The following is a 14,587-nucleotide window of genomic DNA, read 5'->3' as shown; positions in this document are numbered from 1 at the left end:
AGTTACTAGGGAAAGTAACTTTGGTTTTACTCAGAATTCTCTTGTTAATGTGTTGCTTCCATAACTTTGCCAGTCTTCTAGCTTGCTTACTTGCCACAAGTGCACTGTGCCACCTACCAATAGAAAGGAAAAGATAATGTGCATATTTCCACGAGAGAAATCCCACGCCTGGACCGTCATTGACTGCTGCCATGATTCTAGCCTACGTCACAGCGTCATGTGCGCCTTTTACATCCACACAAAAACTGCAGTCGTGGTGCTTTGATTGTACTCAGAACTCGGAAATTCTGCCTTCCGAATAGGAAGATGTAGGTAACACCAGACTGCAGATGAGCTGCATACAGGGCTGGACTGGGACAAAAAATCGGTCCGGGCATTTTGACTAGAGACTGGCCCACCATTATAGGAAAAATCATAAAGCCTTTGAATGAAAACAAACGCTGTTGTGATAGTGATGTACACTGTTTTGATAATATATATACATCAATCTATCAATCGTTTGTTGTAAGATTCAGATAATTATTTTTTAAAAGCGAGACATTTTAAATGAGAATAAGAAAGAAAAGTATTTCTTTGTGCCCACCTCTCCCTGTTAATGCCCTACCTGCCCCCCTGGCAAAACTTTGCATCTTCAGGTGCGGATCGCACCTGCACAGTTACCAGCTGTCAGCTACCTAAAAAAGGATCCTGGGGTTATCTGTCTCTCAGAAACAGTTCATAACTTCCTTTCAACTCATTTATGTCACCTAATAGGTAAACCTGTTTCTCCATCACCTGTTCAGCTCTGATGATTCAGTAAGGACATCTCCTGGTTTCATCTTCATGTTTCCCTCTCACCAGATAACTAAACCGATATCATGACCAGCAGCTTTTTTGCAGCTATGGCTCCAGCAAACATCAGCTGATAGTAGAAATTAACATTAAATAAATTCTAACAACAGCTGATCAAGCTTAAACGTGCTGCTGTTGTTTAACGCGACATCGGCTGGTTTCCTCTTTGTGGGGCAAAGTGGGCGATAAACAAACAATTGAGCCCCCTGGCAAAACTTTGCATCTTCAGGTGCGGATCGCACCTGCACAGTTACCAGCTGTCAGCTACCTAAAAAAGGATCCTGGGGTTATTTGTCTCTCAGAAACAGTTCATAACTTCCTTTCAACTCATTTATGTCACCTAAAAGGTAAACCTGTTTCTCCATCACCTGTTCAGCTCTGATGATTCAGTAAGGACATCTCCTGGTTTCATCTTCATGTTTCCCTCTCACCAGATAACCAAACCGATATCATGACCAGCAGCTTTTTTGCAGCTGTGGCTGCAAACATCAGCTGATAGTAGAAATTAACATTAAATAAATTCTAACAACAGCTGATCAAACTTAAACGTGCTGCTGTTGTTTAACGCGACATCGGCTGGTTTCCTCTTTGTGGCGCAAAGTGGGCGATAAACAAACAAGAGAGCCGATTAGCTGATCATTGATCAGTTTTCATGATTGAAGTAGAAACGGGAGAGGGAGGGGGGAGAATGAAAGAAGAAGAGGCAGCTGTGCAGCAAAGACACAGAATAACTCCAGCTTTGTGTCTTTTTTCATTGTAGCTGAAGTCCGGGACAAACTGTTCCTTTTCACCTCAATAAGAAACGCATAATATTTTCTCTGAATACTAGACGGGACGGTTGGCAACTCTAATAACCTATGAACAAAATAAAGTTCAACATCATTAACTTCATAGCACCCACCCAGCTGTATAGAAACTCCGTCATGCTAGCTAGTACGCAGTACGGAAAAAGTCAGAATAACGAAAATAAACTCCACCTAAACTTGGTTTATATCTGACCCAGATAGACTGCAGGTCATAACTTCTTACCTGAAGTTCACACTTGGACCGGCGGCTGCCTCGGGTCTCTTTTCCTTCTGCGTCCCCTTTCCCTCATCCACCTGCTGGCCTCCACCACTTGCTAATGTTACAGAATCTGTGGAAGCTCCGCGATAGCCACCACACGAAGTAACGAGTAACGACCCTATCTATATCCCAGTAACGACTAACGCGTTCCTGATTTTGGCATAATAAGTAGTTACCGTGCTCGTTACCACAATAATAACGTAGTTACTGTAACGCGTTACTTAATAACGCGTTAGTCCCAACACTGCTGATATCTGAAAAAGGTCGGGAGTTCTTTTATGTCAAAAATGTATGTAACTGTAGAAACCACACCACCAGGAAATGTATTTTAATTCTAAACTATTTATTTTGTAATAACACATTACCATTATTTCCCACATAGACAAAGGATTTTGGAGAAGTATGCATTGTGCTGCATATTCTGCACGCTGCCTGTTGCAGGTGGTGAGAGATGTATTTGAGGTCCATTGGGACTCAGGATGGAGACATATCTGAATGCTCCACACCAGCAAATTTCCTAAATTTCTAGAGGTGGTTACATCTGCTGATGACAAGAAACACCACAATAACACAAGTAAGCTAAACAAACAAATACAGTATGTAACAACCACCATTACAAAATAGTTCAAAATAAAAGACATAAAACACAAAAATACTGAAAAGAAGGTTTCAAATGTATAACATGTTGTTTAGCTGCAGAACGTCATGCTGCTTCATGACAGAGCAATTGAATATCGGAAAAACAAAAAACAACAAACAAACCAAAAAAATAAAAACATAGAGAAGCCAAACTATAATTTAGATTCTTTGAGCTGGCGAACAGATGGAGTCGCTTCATTTTCAGCCTCCTTTTCCTTTTCTCCTTTTCTCCTGCTTGAACAACAAGGTATCATTTAGCAACAGTGGGACATTAATTTTTTAACTGTGACAAAAATAGGTATTAAACATAAAGCTTGTAGATATATTAATGCCTAAACTTACCTGCATATCTGTGGCATTTGCGATATAGTCTCTGGCAAGATTTTTCCATTTGTTTCAGGCAACAACAAACATAAGACAGCACCACATATTGCCAGAACTCCCATTAGTATGTAGGGGAGTGCCTTGAATTCTTGTCCTGCAAATGGAAAATGCAAAATAAAATGATGAGGACATCAAAACAAAAACAGACTATCTGTTGCTAGTAAAAAAAAAAAAGAAAAAAGAAAAAAGAAGAAAAAATAAGCAAAAGTAATTTTTGTCTTGTTAAAGAACATAAACCTTGACCTCAAGGTTTACATTTAATAAAACCTCAAGTCTGAAAAACAAAAACATCAATTAATACATCAATAAATAGAATGTAAACATAACTGTCTTAAAAATTATGAACTGAAAAATGTGCTTAATTTTCCAGAGTTCCAGCTGAACTGGTAGCATTGTTAAGCAGACAAATTGCAGAGAATAAGGCAAAACCTTGGGATTTTGTACTATAAGTTGTTAAGACTTTTTCTCTGTATTATTGTGGAGTCTTTGCCTTACAATTGAGACAACTGTTGTTGTGAAATTCAATGGAATTGGAAAGACAGAATAGCAGCACAAAGAAGTAACACAGTTAAGCCTGTGCAAAAGTTTTTCTGTGATTATTGACAGTAGCATTACCATGTAATAAAAGGTTAACTGATCCAGCTAACTTTAAATACTTTGTTAAAAATAATCCTGGTAAAAGCAAAATGCCTGAAGAAGTAAAAACAAACAAACAAACAAACAAAATCCTACCTAAGTAAATAATAAATGGGGAGATGATTGACCCAATCCGTGCAGCCATGGAGCAAATCCCCATTGCTGTGTTTCTGATAACCGTGGGGAACAGCTCTGATGTGACAGCATACACCACACAGAATGCTGATGTGATGCCAAACTTTCCCAACATCTCAAGAAAAACAGCCACACCTGGTAAACCTATGGAAGTAAAAAACATTTAACATTACAGCACAACCTAAAAAGTCAAAAGAGATGCACATAACTAAGTGTAGTTTCCAACTTCCTCATGTAGCTAAATATACCTTAATCATTCGAGCTGTGCTAGTGCTAAATATTCATGAGCAGTCGATTAATATGCATTTTTAAACAATGCAGCCATGCTAAAGAGACCGCACTTAAGGCCTTTACACACAGTGCATTAGATCGGTCTAAATATTTTGCATGTTAAAATATCTGTTCTAATTCACACCGACTGCAGAACTTCACTTGACAATTTGCCAGGATTTAGTTTAATGAACAAAAAACTTTTTTTCAGTTCAAAAAATTGCTCTGACCAGTCAGGCCACTGCATCTGGCAAAAGGTGCAATTGTAACTTAAAACGGACACTAGTAGCGAGTATACAAATACTAAAAAAACTACCATTTTACATCAGACGAACAGCTACAGTAGACACTGCTCTGGGTCTCTGAAATTATTTCTCTGCCTCCTCAGATGTGGTTCCAACTCTGTCAACAAGTGCTAAAACTGCTCAACTGCCTTATTTTGTCTCAGTGCATTTTCTGGTGAAAATGCATTTGGAAAATTTAGAACTTTGTGTTGCTTTTTGCACGTGCTCAGTGTGTAATGCCCTTTAGACCCATGTCAGATTTGGTCACAGTGGAAGCTAAAGGTATTCAACTTGGTCAAATAACACATCACATGCATTCTGAATACATTTTTATTTTATCAAAGTAAGTAAATGGGGTTTTGTTCCTGTTACATTTTCTGAGGACAAAGTGTAAACATTTGTTCATCCACAGTGTGAACTCATTAACAAGTAACCTGCTTGTAACACCTTAATCATTACCTATTGGAATGAGGTGGACACAGAGGATCATGACACCTCCGAGAAAGAGCGTGGAAGACTGGCAGAAGCACCTGGAGCAGTACTTAAGCAGCACCAAGGCAATTATGTAAGCTGGAACTTCTACGACAGCAGACAAGAAGCTGTTTATGTAAGGGTCACCGTTCAGGTTGGAAGTGTTGAGGACTAAAGCATAATAGCTGATGGTGATGATGATCCTGCACAGAAATTCAAAGCAAAACTTAATTTGACATAAAAAGCAATTATTTTGGTTTAAATCTTTTAATCTCCTAAGTCATAGGAGCAAATTCTAGATGTACCACAGAAGTGAACATATCAGTGTAATAGAGAAAATATTGCAGCTTTTCACAATGACCAAAATGTTTTGGTTTTCCTCCTTCATTGTCAGTGCATCTTCAATCTGTGGCAAAAAACAGACAAAGTGTTACTTTGGTTAAACTTTGGGTCCTGGACCTGCAGACTTCTGCAAATGTGCTAAAAAGCCATATAATGAATTTTTATAAAAAAAAAAAAGCTAACTTGAAATGCAAACCTAAGCCAAGAGACAAGCACAATCATGGTGCAAATGTCAAAGGTTTTAGTTTTATTCTAACCTAATGCACATTTCTCAAAACACATTCTGATTTAAAATCACCAACTTGCTGATGCACTTACCTCAGCTTGTGTAAAAATTGCCTGTGGCGGCTCTACTTTGTTCAGCTTTGCAGCGTGCTTCAGGATTGCTTCAGCCTCGTTTACTCTTCCTTGAGAGAGCAGCCAGCGAGGAGACTCTGGGACTATCCTGAGCAGACAAACACAGTGGCAACATAATATTTTCAGAGAAACACAAACTTGATCATTTATCTGATAGTAAAGCAAGACACTGACGACATCCCTGCCAAAACATCTTGTTGAGTTAGCTGTTTGTTGGTTGAGGTTGAATAGTCGTTTTTGTTTAGGAACGATCCTAAAGTAGTGAAATGACCCAGTATCTGAATGGCAGCCATGACAAGAGCTGATTGATCTGTATAAATGTTCAGGAAAAGTGCTTCAGTGATTTCACTATTTGCGCATCTAGTGTAGAATATGCTGGACTATCCTTCACAAAAAGAAAGGAGATGATCATGTCCCACACACTGAAAAAAAGGCACTGGCCATCTCTTGGATTTATGTAAGCATCTTGCATGTATTTAACACAATTGCCTCATGTTTTAAAGATAAATGTAACCATATAGTGTAAAAACTACATGATATGCAGAAAGGGTGTATTAAATTGTTCATATCATGTTCAGGTGAAGTAAGTCAATAAGATAGCAACATTAAATCTCGTGAAACCACGCGTGATTTCATCTTGCGGGCTTTGGATCGTGGTTCAAAAAAGGCATCCATCTCAGTCAAGTCGAGCAGCCAACTCTACGTTTTTGGTATGTCTTGATTTTTTGAATTAATATTTACCATATTTCAGCCAAATGTAGTTAAACGTCTAGAGTGTCGCCATGTAACATGCTAAAAAAGACCCGTTAGCTTATTTGCTGTTTTATCTGTTGTCAAAGAATTGGCGCTTTTTCATTTGAATTTGTCTTTGGCACAAGAGCCGTAATATCACATTAAACCTAATTATGAGGCACTCATAACATAATTTGGTTTTCTGTGTGAATAGATTTGCCAATTGACTCTTCAGTTACATTGTGTATTTACTGCACCGTGGTGTTAGTGAGATTTTGGACATTGAACAGCTTTAGCTAATATCATTAGCTAAAGCTAAAGCTAAAGCTGAATGTAAGCTAGCTATGCTAGCTTACATTCCTACCCCTCCTGCCCTCACCTGCTGTCCTTTTGTTTCTGTTTTTTTTTTTGCTGTACATTGAGAGACAACCTCTATTCTGCATTTCACCAGGAGTCAGCTGATGGATTGTGGGTTCAAGGTGTTATGGTAAGAAAGTACATTCTATTTTCGCTTAAGGTTTCTGTAACTTAATTATAATAGGTTTTGTATAATTATTAGGTGCATGCATACACAAATAGACCACCCTATTAATACAACTGAGAAATCCAAAATCTGCCATAGGTTTAACTTATACCTGTATGTATTGTCAGAAAGGTGATTACTGGACTCACATTAATGCACACTTGTACTAAAATGAGGTTGTAACTTGTGGGTTGTTGGGTTGCAAATCAGAAACAAACATCTTTGGATTTTTTTAATCCCATAAGATCTGGAAACACAGTTTTTATTCAACAAAACATTACTGATTAACCAAGCACAGTGCCTGCTGTTATTTCAAAAATAATTTTATGTCATTTCAGATAAAATGCAGCATTCCAGTGCATCCCAACCATGCCTTTACAGTCAAGGTTTCTGACGGAGCTGAATTTCTCTCTGACAGTCTGCTGAAAGTGTTTGCAAAGTGATCGGGGGAACAGGGCACAAAGCTAAAGGATGTAGCTGCCATGATGACAGTAAGAACTTTAAAATTCTTTAACTACAAAGTGTATATGTATTGCATTAGGTCAGTAAAAGAATTTTATGCTGCATCCATTGAAACAGTCAACTATTACCTGTGAGTACTGATTCCACTAAAAGGATGCCATAATTTTCATCATGCATTTACTGGCCCACTGAGAAAAATTTATCTTTTTTTAAAAATATATGTTCTGGAAACTATATATCCATAAAGTTGATGTCAAACAGGAATTTTTGATATTGCTTTGTAGATGCTGGTGTTGCATGTTGACTGGTTTAAAAAGTCAAGAGTTTTTGTCTGGGATCATTTTCTTCTGTGCTACTGAAAAGTTCACAAATCTGTTTTCTTTGTTATAATACTTTAGGATGACATTAATGCTCAAAGGGAGTCCCTCATCAAAGTGCTCCGCATCTGTGTGAAAGACAATTGCAACATCTTGGTGCAGGAGTTCATGGTGAGTGTTTTATGAGTAGATTGTGGCTTTGCAACATTTAAAAATGCATTTAGTTATCCACTTGATTCTCATTGGACTGGTTAGGACCAGTAGTTCTCTTTAATAATTTGAAGTTCACATTAGGCCTGGTAGTGAACTCGGCCGCCGGCCCTTGAGGCCCCACTCCCACCCCTGTATTAGGGGTCACATCAGTGTGAAAAAACTTTAAATTTGTCATTCTAGTGAACAAAGGAAAATCCCACCAATATTTACATTAGCTTTTGTTTGAAAAAAAAAAAGACCAACTGACCAACAGCTAACCAAATTGTGGGGGCTGAAAGTCTAAATTCTAACATCTTCTGAGTGACATAACCTGGATTTCTGATGGGCCGGTGTCTTTCTAACAAAAACTAATGTAAAGCATTTGAAATTATTATGTTTTTCACTCTCTCTTAGAAACTCTGTTAGACCATGAATGGCAGCATGGCAGGCCACTCTTTGGCTATAGCTATTTACTATGTTGCTTTCATTGGTTTAAATTACTCTAACATTAGAACTGGTAGATTCAAAAGAGATGAGTTTAAAAAGGAATCTTAAAAAAATGTTTTGTGTTTAACCAGGACTTGACTGAGGCCACTGCACAGATTGAGAAAACCACAATGAACATCTGTCTCCAGAGATGCGCCAGGCAATGACTTTTCTGATGTTGGCATCATCATCGAGGGTATAGTAGTTCTTCAAGATCTGGATAACGTGACCTTTGCAGTAGCCATGCTGTTTGGACCTTTTTTATTCCTTCAATATGAGTTACCCATCACAGCTCTGCTACACTTTTGAGATGATTCAAAGGGTGGTAATGGAGTTGGATGCAACTCAGCTCTCAAGAAAAGCTCACAACTAAGACAAAACTGCTCCTGCAAGGAAAGCTCACTGTTATGCATGCAAGGTGATCAGCTCTAGGTGAGAGGACATTTAAATCTCACACTTGTTCTGCTGCATTTTTGAAGCTCAATTCCAGGAACAGATCGCAGGGTTCATTTTTATATACTCTGCAACTGCCATGAGGATGAGCCGTTTTTTTTGTTGTTGTTTGTTTTTCCTTTTGCTCTGTACAAGTTCTCTGTTTGTCTGTTTGGCAGCATTTTTAAATTTCTCTTTGTATTTTTTCTTTCTTTTACTAGTGAAGAGGTGTAGCGTGAACAGTTATACAGTCTAAATATCCCATATGGGTCATGTGAAATGGTATTTTCAGTTGAAGTAAAGAACGTTGAATATTTCTAAGTGTGCTGTTTTGAACCAAGATGTCACAGTATGATCAGTGCTGTAATTTTTGACAGTCATTGTATCAATGTTATTTTTCAGTCTCTTGAATAAAGTTTTTGACCTGCAAGTGCTAATTTCTTTAGTTACTGGGGTAAAATGGGTAATGTTAATAGGAAGGTGTTTGCCAATTCAGTAACCTAATTTAATGTTAATGGAAACTAACATTACCTCAAATGGTTTAGTTATAATTGTTGTTTAACTGAATCTTGACGTCAGAGTCCTTAAATAGAATGTTTTGTATTGTCCTGTAACATTTTTCAAAAGAAACAGTATAATTTCTTTGCTGTGATTGATTCCAGAGAACACGGAAGAATTGACATTATTTAACTGTTGATTTATATAGATTCAGTGGAGGAGTAATGTCAGTTTAATTCTTTTCCTACTGTCAATGCAGTGAAATTAGACATTTTGTTTTTAAAGGTTACTGGTGGATGCCAGCAACCATCTTGGAAGAGAACAATACAATCTGTTATAAGGCCTCCATTTGAAAATTGTGTATTTGATACTAGAATATAATAGCAAAATGTAATTTTGTAATAACATGTAGTATTTAAGTGACCAAGTAGTATTGGGGAAAAGTTATTGAATGGTGTTGGGATAAAGTGAAAAAATTGTGAAGGATTAAAATATTCCAAGAGCTCAAATTACTTCATCAAAACATGTTTAAGTCACATTTTATCAACACAAATTGCACAGGTTTATTGAACATGAATAAATTGTGTTAATTTAACTCAATTGTTTAAGTTGCTGCCAAAGCAAAACATCTGTGTGCAACAAATGTCCACCATTGAATTAAGTAAATCCAACAACATATTTTTTTCAGTGCAGTTCAAGGCAGCACACCATTCATAAAAAACAAAACAAGTGATCAACATGACTGACAAGGGATTCAGATGACATTGCAAATTTTGGGTCTGTTTACCATATAAGGCTGTAAATTTCTAACATGTTTTGGAGTCAGAGTTTAACAAACTAATCGGAGAAACATCAGGCTGGCCTGGGCTACAGCTTGGAGGATGTTTTCAGTTGATTTTATATTTTAGTTATTGGCCTTTCAAGATGGAAATTAGCTATTAGCTAAATCTGGTAAAATGAACCTTTTCTCTTAGGGGATTAATGTTTTTGACAAGTTAAGTGGAAAAATGAAACAAAGAGTATGCAACATTTTTTCTATAAATTAGACAGTTTTAATACTGACAATGAAAATATACACTGTTCCAAACATATGGTTTATAACAGTGAAAATGACAGTGTTACCCCCTACTGTATTTAACCTTAAACAAACAAACTATGAAGTATGGTGTTTTGCTATCTTGAACTATAAATTAATGTATTACCGTTCAATAAGAAATTATATCTTTTTCTTGAGTTGAAAACAACTTTCAGGACACAAGCTATAATGCAACAAATGAAAAAGTCTCACCACCACAGAGGGACGTAGATCAATCCACAGGCAGCCATTGGAATCAGCAGCAACCGCCATTCCCGGAGGAAGTAGGCTGCTCCAGGCATTGCCATGTACCCCAGTGCTGAGCCCATAAAAACTCCAAGAGAACAAAACGCTACTCTGGTTTTTGGGCTTAGAATTTCTGAACCTGTAAATGTCAAAAACAACATTTTGGAAAATTTGTAATATTGTTATAATGAAAGTTCTGAAACTGACCATTGTCTTACTGTCTTACTTATCAAATCAGATAAACCATTATGGTCTGGCATGAAGCACAATTCATATGTAGTTTTTGAGGTTGTAACAAGAGCTGTGCAAAAGTGATACATAGTATGTCTATATAACAGTTAGGAATTATGTTTGCTTATTTCTTGATTTCTTTATTCTTTCATTTAGGGCTTCCTAATTTTTTATTGTACATCCAAGCAATTGACTTGTGCTTCATGCACAGACAAAATTACTTAATGTCTGTGCAGCATAAAACATCTCATTCCTTATTAGGAAAACATACCTAGCACAAATGCAATGATGTAGTTGGAGAATCCCCCAGAACCCACCAAAAAGAAAATGAAGGTGAAAATCTCCCAGCTCGGGGAGAATATCTGTGCTGTGATTGATACAGTTTGAAGCAACATCATGATAAAGAGTATTGGTCTCCTTCCGTATCTGTAAGGAAACACAGTCTAGTAGACTAGATCAACACAAATACTGTTCAAACATTGTTGTGTGGAGTACAGACCTGTCGGACACCAGACCTGAGATCAACGCTCCCAGTAGTACACCAACATAATAAATGGAGCTGGTGAGTGGAAGTTTGTATGCATTCTCACAAACCAAGTCCCACTGCAAAATCAGTACATCGTTTTCACTCACTTACAATTTGTGGTATACATCTGCAAATCTGTCAACTAATAAAGAAATGACAGGTGACTCAGATCACAATTTAAATTAGTGGTAGGTTTTAAATCTAAGGTAAGATGGTGATAAGTTCTGAAGTCCCACTGTAGGCAACGGGGTCCTGCATGGGCTACATCTTGGAGGATGTTTTCATGATATGCTGATATTTTACTGACTGGAATTCTCAATAACTAGTTGAAGACAAGAATAGAATAAGAACTCACAGTATCTATGACTTCTGAATATGTAAAGTAAGAGTAACTCTCCCACAGGTAGAACAACTTTTATTTTTTAATAGTTCCAGGTATTTGTTTGTGCAACAACACCAATAACTTCATTAATTTTTCATAATAACTATCAGTTAGTCTCCCCAGCTCAGGGAGAACTGAATCACACTTACAATTTGTAACACCTACTTTTAACTCATATACACATATACTGATAGAAAGTGAGAAAAAAACAGTTTATGTTAGGATAGCTATTGTTTTTATTTGCATGATGTAGAGGAAACATTGTGGTTTGATGTTGTTTTGATGCTTGGATGCTTTGCAATCACTGGGGAAAACAAGGAACTGTCAAACTTTATTAAAAAAAAAGACAATGGAAATGTACGTCAAAATCCTCACCTGTAGCATGAGAGAGATGTTTGAATAAGATGAAAATGACTAATAAACTAAAGAGCATTTATCTTAAATCCATTGTAACTGTAATGCAACTTTAATTGACAGTAACATTAAAAACATGATGCAGGATGCTGCTGGTTGCTGAGTAAATTCAAGGGTTTGTGTGACTTCTTTCAGTCTGCATAATTCTTGCAACAGTCATCTTTAAGCAAGATTATATTTTAACAAGCATTTGTGTTTTTTTTTTTTTTTTTACAGCACTAATGTACAAATAATTACTTCCTCGACTTCTAGTTGCTGCTTAATTTCCCATTAATAATAATATCACACACCATGAACCCTGTGTATAAGAGTAGTAAATGAAAGTTTGGCATTTTGACCTGTTGTTGTTGTACCTGGTGGGCTGCCATAGTTTAGCAGTTTACATGAATTAGTTTTACTTTGCATAATAGCTTAATCATGTCATGTAAAAGTCTATGTAAAACTATCTTGTCTGAAGTTCTTCACATCCAGCTCCATGCCAGGCACTTCGATTAAAAGCACATCTGATAACACTGATAAGAATTTCTAGTTTCTAGGCAGATCAATGCTATACCTTGTGCATGCATGTTCTAGATAAATCTATGATGCTAAATAAAATCATGACAAATTTCTCACCTCAGTAACAATAGTTGACTGGTAGATGCTTTTGCTGTGTAACCACCCATCTATACAACTCTCCCAAGGTATTTCACTAACGTTCACATCGACATTTGGGATAATATTGTTCTGAGAGTAGTTCCTGACCACATCCAAGTTAAGCCTTGAACAGGAACTCCGCTTTGCATTGCCACTAACAGTTTCCAATGGGATTGTCACGTTTTTCCACATCTCGGTGATGTTGTAGTTTTCAGGAATATAGCATTCGTGAGATGGAATAGCACCTATGAATACTATATAGCCACCAATAAATCCATTTGGGAGAATGCTTATGGCCAGTGCTAAAAAAATCCTGAGCTGAAAGGGTCCCCAAGATCCAAGAAAAGCTGTGATGGTGTCGTAGTCTCTGATTTTTACCGTATTCGTTACCTCACCAAAATCCTTCATACTTAAAAGAGTCAGTGCTGAATAGCCAGAAGATAGGATGAGCACTATTGGTCTAAGAGATCTCAGAGGTTGAGCTCAGGTTTTATATGCCTCACCTGATATGGGAGGTTACACAGTTACATAAAGTTTTTTTTACAACACTATTTGAGCTTTAGCACATGTTTTGTTGTGCTAAACAAGTAATAATCCTGTAGCTGAGGAGACTAGCGCATTATGACCACAGTTACACAAGATTTTGAAAAGCATTTTATTTAGATTTTAATATTTCAATGACTTTGATGTTTTCTTCACAGTAGGTTAGGTAAATTAGACATACCAAATACTGTGCACAGAATAAAATTTCAAAACAAAAACAAGTAAATAGAACTTTTGAAATAGAACAGATACCATGACTTAATAAATTGGATTATTTCAGAATTATTTATTTTCATTACAAAGAGAATATTGCAAAGGATTGAGGTGGGACCTTATCTTTTAATGCCCCAAAACCTGTGAACCGTGTAACCAGGTTTATTGTCCACTACCTGGGCGGGTACATGCTGATGGGCCAGCATGCAAAAAGGGCTGGAAGAAAAGGTTTCATTTGGGAAACATAAAAAGTAGGCTGGATCTTGAAAGATGTTGGATGTTGAGATAGACAGCTGATGTGTTAATGATGCACTCAGTCTCAAAAGCTAGTTTTTGATGCTGGGGATATTGTAAAGAGAGCACCACAGTCTCCCCCTCTTGGACTGGAAGCAAAGACGGTTGACATCCCAATGAAGCTTCAAATGGTGAGGCGGTTAGTGAGCACACTTAACCCAAGGACCATGGGGCCTTCAGAAGGAGGGATTGAGGTAGTGATACAGCACAGGGCAGCTTTAAGCTCCCGATTAGCCCTTTCTTTTTGATTGTTGAACTAGAATCCTGAGAATAAGCTAACCTTCGTGCCTGGTACTTCACGCAAAAACAATATATAAATTGGGAATGTCTGTCTGTCTGAGAAAATGTGTGAGGGAATGCAGTTGGAATACAGAGGTGGCTGACAGGAGTAGTTGCAAAAGAGCTGAAGGCAGGAACAAGCCTTGCTTTTGAAGCAAATTGAACAGGTTGCACATACTCTCTCTGTAGAGTGGGCTACCAAAAGTTAGCTAAGAGATGGTGCCACTTTAACCGGGGCACCAAGCAAATCTGATAATGTGCACCCAAGGCATCACTTGCATGCAAACGAAGGAAGGCGCGAATACATGGGTTGGGAACAGTAAGTAAAATCACAATGCAAGCCAAGAGTGACTATGCTGTTTATTAAGTTAAGAAAATAGGGTCTTGGAGAAATGATGATCTAGCAGTGCATTTTTCTGAAGTTAAGCATTACCTCTTGGGATGGCGTGGACACAGAGGATCAGGATGGAGGAGGAGAGCTGAAGACTGGGAGAAGGTTCTGGAGCAATACTGAAGCAGTACCAAGACACTTCTGTAAGCTGGAACCTCACACAGCAGACGAGAAGCAGCTTAAGTAATGGTTGACATGCTGGTTTGATGTGTTAAGGGTTGAAGAGTAGTAGTTAATGATGATGACAGCAATCCTGCTAAGACAGAGTACTCATAACGAATGAGTTGCCCTAATTTAGTTA

General features: G+C 37.5%; 1 protein-coding gene and 1 long non-coding RNA gene across 5 annotated transcripts; one reads left to right on the top strand and one right to left on the bottom strand.

Moving 5' to 3' along the window:
- Nucleotides 1–2,141: 2,141 nt before the first annotated feature.
- Nucleotides 2,142–13,040, bottom strand: slc22a4 (solute carrier family 22 member 4). Its single transcript, XM_085175490.1, has 10 exons — nt 12,546–13,040; nt 11,108–11,211; nt 10,880–11,034; nt 10,345–10,516; nt 5,376–5,502; nt 5,021–5,121; nt 4,704–4,918; nt 3,652–3,834; nt 2,878–3,013; nt 2,142–2,769 (listed from the first exon to the last, which is right to left on the bottom strand). The coding sequence occupies exons 1-10, from the start codon at nt 12,972–12,974 to the stop codon at nt 2,688–2,690; spliced, it is 1,704 nt and encodes a 567-aa protein (XP_085031616.1). The 5' UTR covers nt 12,975–13,040; the 3' UTR covers nt 2,142–2,687.
- On the top strand, nt 5,831–8,569 carry LOC146510241 (uncharacterized). 4 transcript variants are annotated; one of them, XR_014876538.1, is made up of 5 exons: nt 5,831–6,124; nt 6,598–6,625; nt 7,088–7,160; nt 7,530–7,619; nt 8,219–8,569. It is a non-coding gene; the product is annotated as an uncharacterized LOC146510241 (long non-coding RNA). The 4 variants fall into 4 exon arrangements; XR_014876539.1 differs by having other exon boundaries at nt 6,598–6,633; XR_014876537.1 differs by having other exon boundaries at nt 6,598–6,633; nt 7,008–7,160.
- Nucleotides 13,041–14,587: the final 1,547 nt, after the last annotated feature.

This window comes from Neolamprologus multifasciatus, chromosome 10, assembly GCF_963576455.1.
Source record: "Neolamprologus multifasciatus chromosome 10, fNeoMul1.2, whole genome shotgun sequence".
NCBI classification, from domain to species: Eukaryota; Metazoa; Chordata; class Actinopteri; order Cichliformes; family Cichlidae; genus Neolamprologus; species Neolamprologus multifasciatus.
Note: the sequence above shows the minus strand (reverse complement) of the source record. Positions and strands in the feature narration are given on the sequence as shown.

What these genes read in the sequence shown, in the direction of transcription:
- slc22a4 (XM_085175490.1), bottom strand. Translation starts at nt 12,974, where the DNA reads ATGAAGGATTTTGGTGAGGTAACGAATACGGTAAAAATCAGAGACTAC. An exon ending in TCAGGTCTGGTGTCCGACAG is followed by an intron (nt 11,035 to 11,107) that starts GTCTGTACTCCA and finishes GTTTCCTTACAG; the next exon opens with ATACGGAAGGAGACCAATAC. An exon ending in CATCATTGCATTTGTGCTAG is followed by an intron (nt 10,517 to 10,879) that starts GTATGTTTTCCT and finishes TGACATTTACAG; the next exon opens with GTTCAGAAATTCTAAGCCCA.